The following is a 20348-nucleotide window of genomic DNA, read 5'->3' as shown; positions in this document are numbered from 1 at the left end:
ATAAAGACTTTGCGGTTTGCAAGCTGTTCTTTTTATCTAATTCCTCATCCGTGGTGGAGTGGAAGAGGTCACTACCCTCAAATGGAAGGTCAAATATGTGTTCCTGGACATCAGTATTAAACTTAGTAGCTCAAAGCGAGGCCGTCCTTCTTATGTCCATGGCAATGCAGATGGCCCGGCCAGTGCTATCGATGTGGGCCACGGTGGACTCCATAATGTCCTGTGATATCAGCCTGGCTTCTCCTAGGTCTGCCTTGAAGTGCGCTTGGCTCTGTGACAGTTTTTCTGGGAGGAAGTCTGCAATTTCCCGCCAGAGCCTTTGGTTAACAGCTGCCAGCATGGCATCCGCGTTGGCTTGACGCAAGTGCAAAGAGGCGCTGGAGTACAGCTTTTTTCCATACACCTCTAAGATCTTCTCCTCATTGTCTAGCAGCATTGAGGACGAGGTGGCCGACGACGACTGAGGCTTAGAGTAGAGTGATGCCGCAGTGATCCCGGAAGAGTGCAGTTGAGGATGCGCCGAAAGCAAGAGTGTATCCCCCTCCATCTGCCTATACTCGGCATTGAGGTGCCGATTAACAGGTTGGGCCGAGTGTGGCTTGAGCCACCCCTTTTTGGCCAGGGCAACAACATCCTTCTAGATCGGGATCCCCGTCTTGGTAGGGGGTCTTAGGTTGAGGACTTCTGCCAAGACCCCTTCCTCAGGCTGCTCTACCTCAGGCTGAGGAAGGCCCAAATATTCTGCCAAACCTGCAAGGCGTTCATGGAAGGCCCTGGCTGAAGATGGCGTGTCGAGGTCCTCCTTCTCGTCTGTATCCACCAGAGCGCTCTGAGAGTCTGGGGCGGGTGGCGGAGTACTGGGTGCCATGGGCTGCGGTGTGGAGACCGGAGTCTGTGGCTGCTGTGGAGACTGGTGTGGAACCGCTTGTACTGTGGGAGGCAGGGGAGCCGGAATCGGAGGAGCCGGATGGGGCAGCGGGGGCTGCACTGGGGCCTGTGGCGCTGGAGTCATAGGAGGAATTACTATGGGTGCCGGTGGAGTGACCGGAGGGAGCATGTCCCTGATAGCATCCCGAAGAATGTCCCGCAGCTGGGGAGTTTGCATCAGCGCTAGGAACCTTTGGAAGAACCGGTCTTCGGAGGCTGAAGAGGAGGCAGGAGATATTGACGGAGTGGCTGGCGGCTGCTGGGGCCAGGGGGCACACTCTGTCTGGGGCCCAGGGGAAGCCTGCCCTGCGCTGCTGATGGATAAGCAGTAGCCCACGTACCTGGTTGATGCCAGTCCCACCTTGTAACTCGTTCCTCTACCTTCTCCGTTGCTAGGGGGTATCGGACGAGTGGACATTTTGTTTGGCGCAGCAGCCATTTTGTCGAGCTGCGTGCCACATGCAAAGTCATGGTGCCTGGCTCTCCGGGCCCAGCCTTGTCCAAGACACTTGGTGTTAGAACATGAGGCCCAATCTGCACCTCAGGTCGGGGCATGCAAGGCGTATTGCCCTCGGCAGAGCTGGCGGTAGTGGTGGTAAAGGCGCCCCCTCCGACAAGATGCTGGTAACTAGGGCGTTGCCCCTCGGGTGTAACCCCGGTGAAAGAACCTGGCAGTCCCTCAGCACTGACACCGGAAGGATCCGGAGACCCCTCGGCTGTGAGGCCGGTAGCTGGACTAGCCTCGGTACGTGTGCTGGTGTGAGAACCCGAGAGGTTCCTCCCGCTCAGACTCTTCTTTGGAAAGGAGTCGCTCTTTGCATGGTGGGATGGTACACAGTGGCCTTGTCTTAGGCCTTGAACAATGTTTGACGAAATCCTTTAAGTCATCCGGAGGCAATCTTTCGAAGAGCTCCGTCCACCTGGCTAGCCTGTTCTTCAGTGCACGTGGAATCAGTGCGTTACACACAGTACAACCTTCCCAGCCGTGTTCGGGGCCAAGGCAGTGGAGGCAAAGAGCATGGAGATCATATGTAGGGAAGAGCCCATCGCAGGCTGTAAACCTGCTAAAGCCCGATGAAGTCGACATGCACAGGGGGGGGCGCGTGGCGTCAGAAGACCAAGCACCTGATTGAAAAAAGACAAAAGAAGAAAGTATCCGGGGAAGAGCGTGTGGTATTACATGGCCGAAGCCAAACCCAGGAGTGCTGGTGAAATCAGCCCATTCCCATCGACGCGGAAAAGGGGACTGAGGAGGGGCGCCGGTGGCCAGACTCAGGCGAGCGCATGCTCCCAGGGCAACGCCTCAGCGCGCCTCAACATTTGAAGGGGAAGAAGGTTTATCTGGTGAAAAACGGTTCCAGTCTCATGTCCCTCGCAAGGGAAGACCATACAGTATGGAGGAAAGGAGACGGGACGTAAGAGTAACGGCAGGACCCTGAACTGGTAGTGGCAATGGCCCACTTTGCATCTCAGATACTTCCAGTGCTTTAGATGAATTAACACATGAAAGTAGGGCTCTTCGAGATCTAGCGATATAAGCCAGTCCAACAGGTCGAGAGCTTGGAGGATATGGGCCAGCATAACCATCCTGAATTTGCTCATGCGTAGGGTACAGGTTCAAGAGCCTCAGATCCAGAACAGGATGTAAGCCTCCATCTTTCTTCAGAACCAGAAAATAAGAGTACCAGCCCCCTGCCTCGTTCTGATTGGGACACCTGTACTATAGCACCCTTTGTCAGAAGCTGACAAACCTCCTCCAACGGAAGAAGGTCTAGAGGCAGGTAAGTGGCTAAATGGGGGATGGTCTAGAGGGTGTTGAGCAAAAGGAAAGCAATATCACTGGTGAACGACCTGTAAGGCCCAGCAACGTGGTGAGACAATCCCTTGCTGAACAGGAAATTTCTCCCCCCAAGAGGGGTCGTATGATGGAGGTCTTTTTTTCAGGGGCTTCACACACAGTGTCAATGAAAGCAAAGCAGAGGCCGACAAGCCACCTCTTGGAACACTGCTGCCTCTGCCCCTGGTTGGGCGGTACTGCAATTGCGGCTTACCTGAGGGAGCCTGTCTCTTCAGTCTGTGAATGTAGGAGGGGAAGGGTCGAAATCCACTACCTCTACTAGTAGAGACAGTGGGCTGTCGGCAGTCACCCTCTGTAACTTTTGGAGGGACACATCAGCCCTACCTCCAAACAGGTTATTGCCATGAAATGGCAAGTCCAGGAGATTAGCCTGAACATCAGGGCGAAACCTGAGTCCCTATACAGGAAAACCTCTTCAACACCATGCTTGTAGCCATGGTATGCGTCACACAGTCAGCCATGTTTAGGCCAGACAGTAGAATTTGATGGGATGCCTCCCTGCCATCATTGACCAGGGCTTCAAAGCCTCTCATCTCTCCAACAGACTGGTAGGTGCTCTGTGGCACCCGACACTGCAGCCAGAGAAAAAAAGAATTTGTCCAGGGCACAGGAGATGTTAATGGCCCTTAGGCCCACAATGACCAAGTAAAAAACATTCTTTCCCTAGGCATCCAGCCTCTTACCTTCTCTATCAGGTGATACAGATGACTTCAGGCTCGCTACAGCAGTCTGGATCAAAAGGTTCTCTGGTGAGGCGTGCTGAGCCAGAAGATGCCGGCCGTGCATACTTTTTCGACAAGTCCCGGTCCACTGTTGGGACCAAAGTTGACTTCATCCATAACTCAAAGACCACGGTTTTACTGCTAGATTAAAAGGCAGCAGGGTCTCCCTTTGCAGACCTTCATCAAGAAAGTGTCAGCTCAAATTTAACTTTGGGTCAGGAAGGGAGTGATAACCCCAAGGTGTGACCTACTTTTCCATCAGGTGTTGAAATGAAGCCGGATATTTTGCCACAGTTGTTGCATGAAGCATGTCCAGCTCTGAAGATGAGTCCAGTACACTTGGATCTTGTTAAGTCAGTGGCAAGGTCCATCAACTTCCTCTTCACTATAGAACTCAGGAAAATCCCTGACCTCCAAGTGGCTCAAAGCTTCGAGCCCAAAGGGGTATAGAATCACCTTGTTCAGCAAAAAAATTGCTTCCTTGTTTTACATCAATGCACCCTTACTTAGCGGGGCGCACTCACAAGGAGCACCTTTTCCCCAGATGAGTCCCAGAGTGGTGACTTCTCTTCCTTGAGGAAGAAGAATGTCTGTAGGAACCGATAGGTATGCGTGACCTTTTGTGATGAGGTTTGTTTTTGTCCTTGCAGACCAGGGAACGTTTTTTGGGTTTGGTGCTCTACGTCCGGCGACTTTGAACAAGTCAGTCGAACAACCTTTTTCCGTGTGGAAAAAAGCGACTAGTTTTTCCACCCGCTCCCGAAGTGCATTTAAGGTACATACACTGACACAAGCCGCAGCCCTGCCCGTCATGACTTCCACCAAACAGTAAACAAATCCTGTGGGGTTCGGAAACAGACATTTGAAGTCTGCAGTCGATGCAGGGCTTAAACTCAGAGGTTTATCATCGGGTTCAGCATGGTGCTAAACGTCAAACTTCTAACTAAGCAGTGTTCCTGAAATGAGCAGAGTTCATGGAAAAAAAGAACTAGGTGCATGGGACCTCAATATATACTGACTCAGGCGTCATTACTGGCACAGAGCGTGCAGAGGCATTGAGCAGAGCCAATGTCGATCAGCTGTGCTGGGAGATATATATTATAGATAAGGAATCCATAGGAAAAGGAAATCCATCAGAAATATTTGTTGCGAGCTGGCTGGATGAATGAATGGATAACAACAACAGCAGCGTTTACAAAGCAATATCACATCCCTGACCAAATTAAGAGGACTTATGCCAAGCTAAATCTTAAACTTTGCAAACCAATATACTGAAGGAATCTATCCAAATCCAGAATTGGTTTAACTCTTTTTGCTATTCATTATTACAAATATATTGGGTCACTCCCAGTGGGACATTGGACCTAATATGCCTAATATGCCTACATCTTAGCAAAAGATCATAATAGAGAGTGCCATTAACAGAGGTGCCTAATTTGCCTGGCAGCTGGGTACCAGTTGCCGATTTACATTGGTGCCCAGGTTAATTCAACATTGGAAAGATGCTGAAAGAAGAACAGATTTGGGTGGTGGGGGTGTGGGTAAACATTTGTGAAAAAAAATTGCAAATTTAAGAAAATGAGAAAGGGCACCACCCTTTAACAAATAATGATCAAATACAAATGTTAAAGTAACAAACACAGTAGCATGATCAGAATTTTAGTCATGAAATTAGTTTCAGGCATAGGTCAGATAATACATGGTAATAGAGAGGAAACTACTTTTCAGCACTCATCACAAAATGCATACTGCTGCGTTGGATGTTAACAATTCTGAAGCAGTACCCCTGACTGTTATTTCTTATAAAAAGGTCCTTTTTGCAGGAGGGAGAATAGTAAGTCATGGCAGTTCATTATTCACTTATACTAAACTATTGTCTGCTTTCATTTTACTTGGAGAACAAATTAAAAGGCAAACACACACATTATTATCTTTTCTTGAATGCTCAACACTACCTTGAACATGTCCAAAGATGCTCTGAAGGAATGTGAAAAGAATAGATTGTATTGCAAGCAAGTATAAGAGTATACTAGATTTTACAGACTATCTTTCTACAGAGTCATGTAGATGCAAATTTACCAAGCTCACCATTAAAGAATAGTTACATCAAATTCACCAAAATCACACCTGGAAGTAAACACATTTGTAGAAGGGAGCCCAGAACCACTCATGGAAGGCACAAATGTTAATGTCCAAAAGTCTTTATAGAAATGTCCTCCATACTTGTATCTAAAGATTGTGATGGCCGTTAAATGCAATTAAAGCATTTTTGGAAACTTAAATTTGATCCATTGTTTTGAAAGGAAAAGTTCACTTGGAAAAATGCAACCTTGACTAAAAGCTGCATCAGGGAAACGGGTTTATAAACCAGCTGCTAATCTATAGGCGTTCTGAGCAATGGGAACCATAGAGCAGTAGCTATGAAAAGTTTTCTGGAAAGGAGAATCCGAGACAAGTGAAAAAGGCAGCAGGCGGAGAGTGAACGAGAATTCCAGTTCAGATGTGCTCCGTCGACTGATCAGAGGAAAACCAGCCACCACAGAGTCAGTGCAAGGACTAGTAAAAACGACATCACAAAAGGAACGCGTGGGTTTGGAAGAGTGATGGAATACAGGTGGCACTTTTGAAGTGCCTTGTTCTCCTCTGGGATGGGGATGGAAACCTTTGGAAGAGGATTTTCTTCATCTTTGGTCTCCCACTGCCGAGCGTTCACCTTGCTTTTTACTTTGTGTTCTTCTTGCACTAACACAGGATGTTGCTGCTTCTGCTTTTGTGGTACGAGATCAAGAAAAGACAGATGAAACAAAAATGACAGATGGGAAAACTGTAGAGAATGGCCCATAGAGATGTGCAAAGAGCAACAGAGGAGTTTTCTTGAACGTATATCTTCACTCATATGCACACAGGCAAAACGGAAGCACCCAATTCCTTTGTTCTCAGTCTGACTACTTAAAACGGGACGCATATTGATATTTATGCAGTGAGATTTCACCTCTTCAAAACTAGATAGACTTCTACATCACCGGAAGAGGTGAAAAGGAAATGTACTGCAGGACACTAAAGTACGTTCTTTGCTTTTAGTGAACTGGGTCATCAATTATTTCACACTGAATCTCCATCATCATCACCACAACACAAAGCCTTTCGGACAGAGGAGGTAGAATGTTGTGAAGAATCAGATTCTGGGAAATGTTGTTGCCACATAATAAAGATTTCCTGCCATTTTAATGCAGGACTCACCATAACAAAGATGGTCTTTTTACTGATAGAAAGACCAAGAGATGTGTTTATCTACAAACATTTAAAAAGTAGTAGGTTTAAAACTTGAATCTTTGTCTCAAGCAGCTACAACCTACTGTACAAAGGTTTCTATACAAAGGTATTACTATAACAGAACCACCATACGACGCATTTGAACAATGTTCCTTATGGGACACGGTTCTTTCGCATCTGTAATAAAAAAAATAGCAAAAGTCTAGTGACAAAAAAGAAACACTACGCCCAAGAAATATGTACCCCAGGGAATTCTTTTATGAATCTCCTTTTAAGGCGCTTTCACCAAAATGCTTCACACACCATTTGTATATACAATTATTATTACCCAATCAAAACTGATACTTATTTTATGACATCAGAAGTTTGAAGTGGTAGGTCAGCCTTGATGGGATTCAAGCCTGTCACCGGCAGATCTCAGGGAGCATTTCACTTGATCAGTTAACTTATCAGCTTACAATAAGCACCGTCTTTTTTTCAAATGCTGCCAAGTAGCATAACAGATTTCAATGGAAGAGCAAACCATTGATTAAAAAGGAAGTCAGATTTAATTTTAATTTTATTTAATTGTTTTTTTTTTACAATCTAATACCTTTTCTTACAATGTAATACTTGATAACTAGGTTGCCTTGATAACTTTAATAATCCCTAGCAAGGCTATAAAAGATGCTATAGTGCAACCATTTTAACTTCAATTTTTTTTGTACCTGAAGGGAGTACAAGGCAAGCAGATTACTCTCCAAGTGCTTTGGGACTCACAATTTTATCCAGACGGGTCTTCGCCGTACTATTAGGAGATATATTTTATTGTGCTTTTAAGTTTGTGGAAGGTAAGGTGGTTCATAGTACTGGAAGAGCTTGAGATTGGACATTTTAGTGTTCATTCTTAAGAACAACAGGCGTCAGCAGCCTATATTTAGGTAGGCTTACTGGTAGCATGGCTAGAAGGCATCTGCATTTGCTTTAGGGTGTTGAATATTTGAAGAGACTTATCTTAGAAGTTGATGTGCAGCATAGCTAACTGGAAGAAGGTACACTATTGCGACACACAGATGGATAGCAGTTTAAGATTTAGCCACAGGCATTACATGATCTTTCTAGGTTGTGGATAGCAAAGCTGGCATTTCTTGGAATTAACATTGTGAAATTAGAAAATCTTGATTACACTCTCTGGATATGAACAAAAATATTTCAGTTCTCAAAGAACTCACAGTTGTAAGTATTTTGCATTTTAAAAGAGATTAATTTGAGTGGGGGGCTGCCTTTAAACTGTCCTACGAAAAATAGTACTGTAGGATTCCTCTTCATAGTTAAGCAATCATATTGAGTTGTTCAGCATCTACACTCAACAGACTCTTTAAATTCGAGGTCATTTGCAACCACAATGGCCCACTATCAATTCCATTTGCCCTGGGTACAGTAGACTAAAACGTTATGGATCTCACATTTCCTTTCTATCCTACATTAGAAAGGAAATATGTGTTCTCAAAACATAACTAACCATATTAGGTTGCTTATTTCTTGGTACAATCAATCGCTTATGTGGAAGGATCTAGTGGAATCTCCTTTGTTTCCGTTCAGGGCCAGATGTAGGCAGTTTCAATGTCATTAGGTAACACTGGTTCAACTGTAGCTCCCTTCTCTAGGAAAGGAAGAATCTGGCCCTAAGTTCCCTCAAATCCATTCTCCCGTGCCCGGGCTGGAATCTCTGCACAGACTCTTTGCACACCCCTAACTGTTGTGAATCAAGGAGAAATGAGCCGAGTGACTGAGCAGCGGGGGAAAAGACAGAAGAAAAATTGGATGCAAAAGGAACATGGTATATAAACAAATAAAAAAGGAAAGAGCAAAAAAAGAATAGGGTAAAGTTTAACTCAGTGTTTTTGGCACACATGGCTACGATTTCATGCACCTGCTTTAACCCTTTTTGGGTATCAGATATTCGTTTCATAGAGCCATGCACTGACTAAGCAAAACTTCAAAGCTGCGAACGAGAAAGCAGCCAAAGTGAGTGTCCTGCATGACATAAGGCTGGGAGGCGCGCGAGATGTATTGTGATGATGAAGCCAAAACTTAAAAAATAATAGGAAATTAATTGCTTTGTCAGCATTGGTGGCTGCAGCATAGCTTGCTTTGCTGCAGGTGCAAGAGCAGGATCTGGGTTCTGAAGCACAATCAGCAAGATGGTAGCAAACAGCTTTACCTCTGGCCCACCGACCTTTCTCTCAGAGGGCAGCACAGGGGCTATCTTCACTCGTACCTACACAAAAGTATGCAGAGTTAAGTTCTCAGGTTGTGGATGAAAACAAAAATGATTAATAGATGATGCCTTGTTCCGTTGGTTATTGATAAGCTCTCATGCTCATGAAGTCTCAAGTAAAAGAAAATGCTTTAAACAGTAGATCTTAACATTGCATGTTTATAATTAAAACCACAAATTATATAATTGTTTTTAATAGTCTAAATCTAGACATTGGCAAAATGTCACTCAGCACATATAAGAACTTCGGGGATGAATAATCTGTGACACAACTTTCCCTTAAACTCTAGAGACTGCAAGAGATGGTCAACGGGTGTCCACTAGAGTCAGGAACAGGTTTTACACAAAGGTAGTGCAGCTCTACTTTGTGCTGCCTGGTGTTGTGTTACTAGTTCCTGGAGAAGATTGAAAAGTACCCATTAGTCACACAGAGCATGCCGAATGAAATTAAACTTACTAAACGGCAAAGAGTTCTGAGCAGGCAACTATTAATAATAAACATAGTAGTCCATGTGGAAAACAGACTGATCCTAGCTAGGGTATTTATTTTCCAGTTATACTAGCTCCGCCACATGGTCAAATAATGATAATTTACATTTTTCAAACAAACGCTTACATGAGTTTCAAAGTGATGTAATGCACAAGCTCTAGCTGATCAGCCCTTTATAGTCCATATACATGTGTCACTAATGGTTTTCTTTAGAACCAGATAGAAAATGTTAACACTCAAACATCAAGAAAATATTTTACTGAAAAGACAAGAGGTCTGGTGTAATTTTACTCAACATAGTACCATGAAAGAGATAGTAAAGGGTAATCATACTAACTTCGGTACCCTTCACTCATTCAGCCATTTTGATTATCCGTATGGACTTCAATGCCATTTAACTGTATAATAGTATATTGTAGATGTGTAATTAATATCGGGACATATTCCAATACATTCCTTGTGATGTCTGATGGACGAACAGGAAGCTTGAGTTCTCTATAATGTCCATCGGAACAGTGAAGTGAAATGCCCCACTGTTGATAGTTACCCATTCACAATTATGCCTTGTGTATGGTCCCACCATGTTTCTTTTCAACTGCCTGCCCTATCCCCTTGAACCAGCATTGTAAGTGTAGGGGATGGGGTGTAGGAGGGAGGCATAAAGATGAACAAGCCCTTCCCTCACATTTTTCTCAACTTAGTTCCAACACAACACCCGAAATGTCTTCCCATCCTATATTATCTAACAATTGGGGACCCTGGTAACTCTGTCCTGGCACTCCAGAGAATCTAATATACACACCAAACACTGGCCACGGAATGGACATTTTCAAAAGACATCCAGGCTTTGCAATTACAATCTAAATTCATTTATATCTGGGATCATGAATCAATCACTGGGGGTGTATCTGTTTTTCAAAAAATATATATCCTTTTTATTATTATTATATTCATAAAAATAGCCACAGATCATTGCAACATATCAATCCACTTTCTGAGCTATTGACACATCGATACATACATAATGTCACATTTCATAAATCGGATAAATCATACATCAATACACCTAAAACACAAATACTTAAGTGACTTGTGGGAACAACCATCACCACCCGTTAGTACAATATGGACATTGACATACTGTTTCAGCCAAACAAGAGTAGGTTCCTTGAACTCTCTTTTGTTAACAACAGCCTTCATCAGGACAGACACGTTAAAAAATTGCCACTCAGTGGGAACACCCATGTGGTTATATCAGCTTCTGTCAATTAATGCATGGTGGCTTCATATTTATTTTATTTATTGTACATTTGTATGGCACCTACACAACCAAGGTGTATCCAGGCGCCACAAGGTGGGGTGGGGCGACAGGAGAAAAACAATAACGGTCCTACTAGGCCTTGTGACAAATCGGATCGTCCAAGTGCAGAATAGGAAGTGCTAAGTGGGTGAGGAGGTGGGTCAGTGAGGAAGGATGGATGAGGGAAAGGGGGAAGTGCAGGGGGCTAGAAAAGTGCCAAGGGAAGGGGTAGGCTAGTGCAAGTATGGTGAGCCAGACTCAGTGGGCTTGTCGGGAAGGGTGCCAGAGGGCAGTGCTGGGTACAGAGGGCATGGGGGCACTGGTCGAGGAGGGCCTGGCCCCAGTTAGACTCATAAGGGACCAGGAACCAATCGCAAGGCAGGGGCATTATCGGTGAGGGGGAAGGAGGAGTAGAAAAGGAAGGTCTTGAGGAGCTTCCGAAACATAAGGGTATCGTGCTCAAGTCTGAGAGGGTGTGGAAGGCTTTTCCAGAGGGAGGCCCATGCCGAGGAAAGATCTACTCCCACTCTCTGCTTGGAGAAACATCTGATCTAGTTGGAACTAGAGGACCAAAGGACCCTAACCAGCGCAGTATTTAGGAAGAACAAGTTGGATGTAGTGGGGTCCAAGGCCCCACAAAGCCTTGTGGATGATGCAGAGGGTGTTGAATTTGATCCTTGCAGTCACCGGGAGCCAGTGGAGAGACTTTAGGGATGGAGAGAAACGGTCCCTCGGCTTGAGGCCAAAGATAGGTCTTGCAGTGCTATTCTGGATTAGTTGAAGAGGGCGGAGGTAGGAAAGAGGCAGGTTGAGGAAGAGGCTGTTGCAATAGTCCAGCCTGGAGAGAATCAGAGCTCTAGAGATTTTGAGATTCTGGGGGAAGGTGAGGAAAGGGAGAATGCCTCTTGGCAAGGTCAGCGATACGAGGAGAGAAGTCGAAGAGGGCATCCAGGTTTGTTGCTTCACACAAGGGTGAGGGCCCAAGGAGGGTGGCCAGAGAGTAGGAGGAAAGGAGGGGGCAGAGGTCCCAATCAGAAAGATCTCGGTCTTACTGGCATTAATGCAGAGATTGTTAGCAGCACATCATAGCTGAATAACGGTTAGACTGTCGGGAACGAGAGAGGAGGGAGAGGAGGAGGGGAGCTTAAAGGAGAGCTGTGTGTCATCAGCATAACACTGGAAATGAGGAGGGAGAATGGAGATCAAGTGGGCAAGAGGGGCAAGGTAGATGTTGAAAAGTTAGGGCGAGAGGATAGAGCCCTGAGGGACGCCACAAGTAGAGAGTGAGGTGGAGAAGAGAAAGGTGCCATGCTGGATCTGAGAAGGTGGATCAGAAAAGAAAGAGGTCAAACCGTCCAGTGCCTGGTCTGTGATGCCAAAGGTATCACAAAGCAGATTTATGAGGATGGTATGATTGACAGTGTCGAAGGCAGAGGACAGGTCAAGGAGGATGAGAGCAGAGGGGGAGTTGCAATCGAGGTTTGAGAGCAGGTCTTTACAGATGTTCAGGAGAGCAGTTTCCGTGCCACTAGCTGCTCTAAAGCCAGACTGATGGTCGTGGAGGCAGTCAACAGATTCAGTGCGACGGATTAGTTGGGAGATTACCAATTTCTCCAAGAGTTTACCCAGGAAAGGAGTTGTGGAAATAGGGCGGTAGTTAGCCAGGCAGGAAAGGTCCGCAGATGGCTTTTTAGGAGGGGGTGCACCAGAGAGTGCTTGTGGGGTGAAGGGAAAAAGCCTGTTGCAAAGGAGTTATTGCGGGACTCAGCCCAGGAGGGAGCAAGGGAGGCAATGGTGTCCTTCATAGTTCTAGAGGAGCAGGGGGCGCACCTGTTTAGAGAAGACTTTCATAGAGCAGACTGTCTTGGTGACCTCATCAACTGCTGTTTGTGAGAAGGCAGAGAGTAGGGGGGGAGGAGGGACGGGCCAAGGGAGGCCTGAGAGTAGAAGGGGGAGCAGCAAGAGGGGTGGAGGAGAGTGAGGACAAGATGTCCTGGGTTTTGGATATGAAATGGGAGGCCAAGGCCGTGCAGAGGGACTGGGAACGAAGAGGAGAGGTGGAGACTGCAGAAGGACTGGTAAATTCCTTAGAGATTTGAAAGAGTTCAGCCGTGTTGTTGGTTGCCCCAGAGATGCGGGCTTAAATTTGGAGCAGGTGACACACCAGTTTTTCAGAGAAGGTACTAGAAGCCAGCCACTTCCGTTCAGCAACGTTGTACTTGGTTTTCACTGAGGCAAGGTCAGAATCATACCAGCTTTTGCACTTGGAGGGCAGGCTTCATACGGATCCTCATGGCTGGGGCAAGGGTGTCAAGTGTCTTGGAGATGTGAAGGTTAGTAAGGAGTGAGTCAGTGGGAGAGTCAGTAAAAGGGGTAGGAGGGGGAATGAAAGAGGCAGCAAAGGCAGCTACTGACACTCGCTTCATCGGTCGGATGACAGAGAAGGAGACTGGCAGTGTGGGAGAAGGCTTAGCCCGGTGAGCCAAAGAGCTCTAGGTGGGAGGAGAGGAGAGCATGGTCCGACCAGGAGAGAAGCGTAGTGAGAGGGTTAGAGAAAGGGAAAGGGATGTCCACTGAGATGAGCGCATCCAGGGTGTGCCCGACAGTGGGTTGGACCGGAGGCAAGAATGTTGAGGGAATGAGTCACCGAGGTTGCAAAAGAGTAAGGTGGTTGTGTCACGAGAGTCAAGATGAATATTAAAGTCACTGAGGAGGAGAAGTTAGAGGTAGAGGTCAGACGAGAAGCGGTAAGGTCGGCCCACTCAAAGGAAGAGGGTGGTCGGCTGAGGGAGCCTGTAAATAGTGGCTAAAGTGAGTGAGAGGGTAGGAGAGACACAAAGGTTGCAGACAAGGCATTCAAAGGAGGAATAGGGTTGAGTGGGTATGATGGAAGCATGGACCCATTCAGGGAAGATAAGGGCCACACAGCCAGTCACTGACAGATAGCTTCTGCAATCTGCACAGATGTCAACATCGTGAATTTGTGAAGGGGTAAGTATAGGTTGAGGTATGATGGGTCCAATCCTCAGGCCAGTCTGTTTTTTATTGAGAATAGCTAATATCCTTGAATAGAGTCCTCTGTTCCTGAGAGATGGCGGGATCTCCTCTACAGCACAGGAATCTATCAAGCTTTGCACCTCCCTGAGTAATGCTAGAGAGCCTATCTGTATTAATGGGTAGAAAGTCTTGAGGAGGGGAGGAGGGGGGATAGGTAGTCTGACTCCTGTGTAAACCACCTAAATTAGCCAATGGTCTTGTTAACACCATTTGCCCTTGTGAAAAGGACTTGTGAACCCAGATGCAGATATCACTACTGCTTGGGTTTGGAGGCAGATGAAGAGGAGTGGGCAAATAAAATCCCTTATAGAAGGTTCTCTGTGTTCACCTGTTGGTACTGGGGGACCAGTCTGGCTGCCTAGTCATTGTCCCCTGGAATCCTCGGATTCCTCCAAAGGATCTAGGCCTTGAATCAGATCTGGAGTGGCTCTGTGAAAACGACTTGGCACTTGGCTTAGATGGAATTGCCAAGGATTTTGCTGTTTGCATACAAGTTTTATTTTTGATCCATTCCTCGTCTATGGAGAAATGGAAAAGGTCAGAACTGTCAAACGGAAGGTCTAATATAGGTAAGATAGCTCAGTGGGTTGAGCACTCGCTGCTGCAATCTGTGAGAGATCTGAGGTCATAGGTTTGAATCCCGGCAAGGCCAACTCAGCCATTCATCCTTCCGAGGTCGATAAAGGAGCACCAACCTCAGGTAGGATTAAGATGTATGTGCATATTTTCTATGTACAGAGCTTAGGCGTAAGCATTATATAAATGACAAATCATTATCATTTTCTCCTGTACATCACTTGCAAAATTGGTAGAGCACATCCAAGCAGACCTTATCATGTCCCCTCCAATGCACAAACCTCTGTTGGCTGGATCAATATACCTCTCTGAGAACTCTAATAAATCCTGAGCCACCAGCTTTGCTTCGGCTAGGCCAGATTTGAGAGCTGCCTGTTTGTCCATGGGCAGATCTTGAGCAAAGTCTGCGATCTCCCTCCATAGCCTCCGATTTGTAGTGGCCAGTAGCATGTCTGGGTTTGCCTGCAACACTTTATTTAGGTATACCTTCTTTCCAAAGGCTTCAAGTCGATTGTCTTCTTTTGCTAATAAAGACACTGCTGTTCACTTTTGTGTACAATGATGCTGCTGCCATGACTGATCAATGAGGTTGTAGGCGATACGTAAGAAGATGTCCCAATTGTCTATACCTCGGATGCAGCTTTTTGCTAAGTGAGGGATATGAATGAGGTTTTGCCCACAGTTTCTTTACTATCAGAACATCCTACTAGATAGGTATACCCGATTTGTTAGTAGATTGGGGTACTAAAATCTTTGCTAAGACTCCGGACTCTGGCTGTCCTTGTTGTGCTATAGGTACTCCCAAAAATTCAGCCAAGCCCTCAAGCCTTTCATGAAATGTGTCAGCAGAGGAGGAAATTCTGCTTTATCCTCTTCAACTGTGTACTGAGACCCGTTTTCCGTGGTGGGACCGGAAGGTTATTCTGAACCTTGACTTGAAAGTGCTTGGTTTTCAGAGCCTTTGTCAATAGGCTAAGGATCCATCGCCTGCACTATCGGTGTAGGCGGAGATATGATTGCCGGTGGAGGCAGAGGTGGCTGCACTGGCGTTGTAGGCTGTACTGGTACTGTAGGTTGTGGCACTGGACTTGAGACATGACCTCCTTGATTAGGCCCATTAAAACGTTGGATTGTCGCATTTTTCATGGGATTCAAGAATGTATCCTTGCAAGCCGGTTGATGTTTGCACAGACTTAGGAGGAGCGGATGGCGTTGGCGTCCCTGTTGACGTTACATGTTCTAAGGTGGTTTGCCTCAATTGTCGCACCCACTGGTCAGGGTATCTCCCCTGAGCTAGATGTTGACCGGTATGAAGTGCACTAAGGCACGTCTGCTGCTGACTGCCCCACTTCTCCTCATGGGTGCAGAAGGTTGTAAAAGGGTTCTTGGAACAGGCTCTATAGTCCTTTCAGAAGGAGAGGAGTCTACTGAGGACAGAGCCCAATCACCTGAGGCCACTCAAGTAGCTGACCATCACTTTCTCACCGCCATTATATGGTACTGAGATTGGTGCTATGATATGGGGTGCGCAGGAAACCTTTTTCATGCATAGAGCCCCCGGCAGGAGGTCTCAGTGGACTCTCAGGTCGATGGCTGGTTCTCTTTGGGACCTCAGAGATGCATCCATGAGGCTTTTGGCCCTCAGCGGATGTGCTAGTAGTCCTTCAGTGTAAAGGCCCGGTGATCCGGCTTGATGGCCCTTCAGAACTATGTACATTTGAGGCACTTTTCAGCTCCTCAGTACATGAAACGGTAGAGTCGCAGGACTCCTCTGTGCACGCACTGGTAGACTTTTGAGCCTCGGATCTGGCACTGATAATAGGATCTTTACGATCCCTCACAGGCAAAGCCCTCCTTGGAAAGGGGTCTGTTTTATGAGGTATTTTAGAAAATAAAGGTGTACTTACCTTAGATTTGCAGTGCGCAAACCTTTGTGTTCTGGTGGTGACCTGGAAAAAATGTGTTTCCCTCGTATTTTTCAAGGCGCTTGGTGTTAATGCACCAGGGGCCATGCGTAAGTCCCACCGGTGCTCAGAAATCAAACACTCCAGACACAGCGGGTGTGAGTTTGAGGGCAGAAAGGGACTCTCACACAAGGCGCACATGCTAAAGCATGACAAACAACATGCGCTGGCAGAGCCGAGACAATGAAGGCAGGGGTCAGTTTGATTAAAAGCAATTTGCTGACGCAGCGCAAACGTCTTTTCCTGTTGTGTAGAAAAAAGGACTGAGTTGTGGCGCCGTAGGGTAGGGGTTAGCCATGCCTACTCCTGTGCCAAAATAAGAATGTAAAGGAGAAGTTAATATTTTGCAAGGCTCCCGATCCTTCCCCATGCGAGGACGAGCATACAGTTTGGAGAAAAGAGGATGGGACGTAAGAGTAAGTGATGAAAACAGTTCCACAAGAGTCAAGTTCCACCTTATGAATACAGAGCCTGCTACCTGGGGATGAAATGTCTGCTAAACCTGCACAGTTGTTAAGTTGGTTTATGAAAAATAGTCCACTGTCGGATCCTTCAAGCAAATGCTATCCAGTTTGCTGATGTAAAATATAGCAGCAGTGGTTCTTGTGTAAATCAAGACTCCTCATTGCTCTCAGAAAGGCTTTCAGGGCATGAAAGATACTTTGCATCCTGAAGATGATGTGTGTCACCACATCCAGTAGAGGCCACAGACTATGGATGCTGGGGGCTCAGAGTGCCCCATCCATCTTCTTGGGAATCCAATGTTATGGACACCTCACCTCTAGTTGTGAGATTCAAAATTGGACCCCTTCAAACCAAGTTAATATGGGTGAACCACTAGCTCGGAGTCTACAACTGTCTGTTGGGTATTGGTAGATGTATAGACAGATTCTCTCAGCTTTTTTGTTGATTTCAATAGGAGACCAAATGCATTTGTGTAGCTCTCATGTGTAACCTGGCCATCTGATCCATGAGGATGCAAAAGATCAGGAGTATAGCAAGGTCTCCTCTGAAAATAAAGGACTAAGGGCCTCATCACGAGTTGGGCGGTATCCACGGTGGTATTACTGCCGGGGCTATTAGCGTTACCGCCAAACCTACCGGCGCTATTAGTGCCGGTTCACGGGTTTGGTGGACCGGTAAGTCCCCATTGGGCCCAATGGGGAACTTTCGCGGCTACTACTTATGCCGGCGGTATTAGTGCGGCGGTAATAGTGCCAAAAATCAGCAAAATCGCAGCAGATTTGCCCCCAGCTCAGAGATGACCGTCCCTCCCTGTTGAGTGAGAAGGTACGCTGGCCACAGCGGAGCGTTCACCGGGGCCTGATCCGACAGGCTGAGTAGTTCTGAGAACCAGGGTCTTGCTGGCCACCATGGAGCTATCAGGATGATATGAAGGTGCCGGGCCTCCGAGATCTTGCACATTACCCTGTGTACCAGGAGGGGTCGGAGGGAAGACATACGCGTTAATGTCGTCCCACTGGATCTGCATCGTGTCGCCCAAAGAGCCACTGCCCTGTCCCTGCTAGGACGCGAAATAGGGGCACCTCCTGTTGTACCAGGTGGCGAATAGATCCACCTGTTCATTCAACTGTCATTCGTAGTTGTCCTCACCCAGCCTGCTGAGCCCGTCCGCCTCCAGGTTGGATTCCCCCGGGAGGTGTAGTGCTGCCAGGTGCATGTCGTTTACCAGAGCCCACTCCCAAATGTCGACTGCAAGAGTGCAGAGGGGAGGAGACCTGGTGCCACCCTGCTTGTTGATGTAATACATGCTGATGGAGCCGTCTGTCTGAATGAGGATCGCCTTGCCGCTGATCATCGGGAGGAAGGCTTTGAGAGCGAGCCAGATGGCCACCAACTCGAGCCAGTTGATGTGAGCCGCCAGCTCCTGACGGGACCAAATCCTGTGGACGCTGCGGCTGCCCAGGATGGTGACCTGAGGTGCTGGATGACGGAAGGGCCTGCCAATCCGCAGGTTGCTGTCCCTGCTCCACCAGACTAGGGTCCTGGTGGAGATGATGTGGGATGCTGACCAGCTCCGCCTAGGAACCCCTCTGCTGGCTCCAGGAGGCTGCAAATTGCAACTGCAAGCACCTCATCCTGAGCCTCGTATGTGGCACTGCAAGGAGACCTGCCGCCATTGTACCCAGGTGGTATTCGTACCACCACACTGAGGTGAATGCTCTGCTGAGAAAATGCCCCGTGACCTTCTTGATGGCTGTGATCTTGTCCTCTGAGGGGAAAATCCTCTGGTAGCTCGTATTCCAGATGAGGCCCACGAATGTTAGACTCTGTATGGGTTCCAGCTGTGACTTCTTGAGATTGATTGAAAATACCAGCTTGAGTAGTGTGCTCATGAGGGTAGAGGCGGTGTGGTGCACTGCCTTCGGAGACCTTGCCTTGACGAGCCAGTCGCCTAGGTATGGGTAGACGTGGTGACCCTGGGCCTACGCGAGTAGGGCAGCATCACGTTCATCAGTCTTGTGAAGACCCTGAGGGCTGAGTTGAGGCCAAAGGGTGGAAACTTGTATTGGAAAAGAAAACCCATGATCCTGAACCTCAGAAAGGACCGATGGGGCTGTCAGATCGGGATGTGTAGTTAAGCATCCTTCAGATGCAGGCAGCACTTCCAGTCTCCCTAGCACAATGGGGTAACCATCTTGAACATTTGAAGAAGAGGGGAAGTTTCAAGGTGGAACGATCCAACACAACTCTCAGGCCAGCCTGGTGGTTCTTGTGTATGGCGAAAATCCGTGAATAGAAGCCCAGACCCTGCTGGCACTTCCTCCACTGCCTGACTCTCTACGAGCGAGCAAATTTCCACCAAGAGAGTTGCTGCCCCAATCTGTGGGAGCGGAGGGGAGGAGAGAGGAGAAGGAGGAATAGGAAAAAGAAAAGATGCCAGCATGCTTGTCTTGCAGTTAGGCTTCGGAGTGTGGCTAATTCCTACAGGTTGTGGTGGTCGGCATAGAAAGTAACCTGATGAGCCCGCAGTAAGTAGTGGTGCCATTCTTGAAATGTTGCTTGGATGTCCAAGAGTTCTCTTCCTAGGACAGGGCAATTGCATTCTGCCAGTAACAAGTTTTCTGGAGAAGACGACTATGGGGTGCAAATGGTTGATCGAGTTACATCTCTGAAAAAGACTGCCCTGATGGCCACAGTCGATGCATTGACTTCAACAACAAACAGTATTTGTTAATCAGGTTGTTGGTGCACTGAAGCAGAGGTGAATGCGTGCTTCAAGGTGTCAAATGCTTTTTGTTCTGTTTCTAACCAAATCAATGGTGTGGTGGGTCAGGGTGGATAAAGAGGATACCAGAGATGAAAAAGAGCAGATGAAAGGCCTATAAAAATTAGCAAGCCCAAAGAATGGTTTTAAAGTTCTCAAGGTTATGGGGGCAGCCATTCCAGTATTGCTTTGATTTTAGAGGTGCTCATTTGAATGCACTCAGGAGTTAGGACAAAGATTAAGAATACTACTTATTTTACATGAAAAATACTTTTTTAAACTTTGCATACAATGTGTGTTCGCGCAGACATTGGAGCACATTTCTGACTTGAGCATTACAAAGCCTGAAAGGCATTATTAAATACTCATAAAGGCTGTATTTAATCTGGAACGCGGTAATCCACTCGTCCCCCTCCCGGACACAGACCAGGTAGTAGGCACCCGAAGGTCCAACGATTCTTTGTTATTGAATTTAGTTCTCGTTAATCAATAAAGGGTCTTAGGTCCCATTCTCTTTCAAACCCCCATAAAAAGAGTAGGGAGGCTGCAAGTGTCTTATATGCCCGTTTTTCAAAGCAGAATCAAAATACTTCAACACATGTTCTTCCATCTGTGTCAAGGAGTATATCTTCTTACACAGAATTTTAGCCCCCACTACGAGATCAGTAGGACAGTCATACGTTCAGTGCAGA

General features: G+C 46.9%; 1 protein-coding gene across 11 annotated transcripts in view; it reads right to left on the bottom strand.

Annotated features, from left to right (window-relative positions):
* Positions 1–20348, bottom strand: part of EPB41 (erythrocyte membrane protein band 4.1) — a 2030480-nt gene that overhangs the window by 367757 nt on the left and 1642375 nt on the right. For 7 of the 11 annotated variants that reach the window (XM_069622988.1, XM_069622989.1, XM_069622987.1 and 4 more), the window contains one exon: positions 8984–9040. The exons of the other annotated variants lie outside the window; for them this stretch is intronic. In XM_069622988.1, the coding sequence (XP_069479089.1) occupies positions 8984–9040 (57 nt within the window). The remainder of the gene's footprint in view (positions 1–8983; positions 9041–20348) is intronic. 11 annotated transcript variants of the gene reach the window in all.

Source organism: Ambystoma mexicanum, chromosome 11 (genome assembly GCF_040938575.1).
Source record: "Ambystoma mexicanum isolate Mex_15411 chromosome 11, UKY_AmexF1_1, whole genome shotgun sequence".
NCBI lineage: Eukaryota > Metazoa > Chordata > Amphibia > Caudata > Ambystomatidae > Ambystoma > Ambystoma mexicanum.
This window is presented reverse-complemented; position numbering and strand designations above follow the sequence as displayed.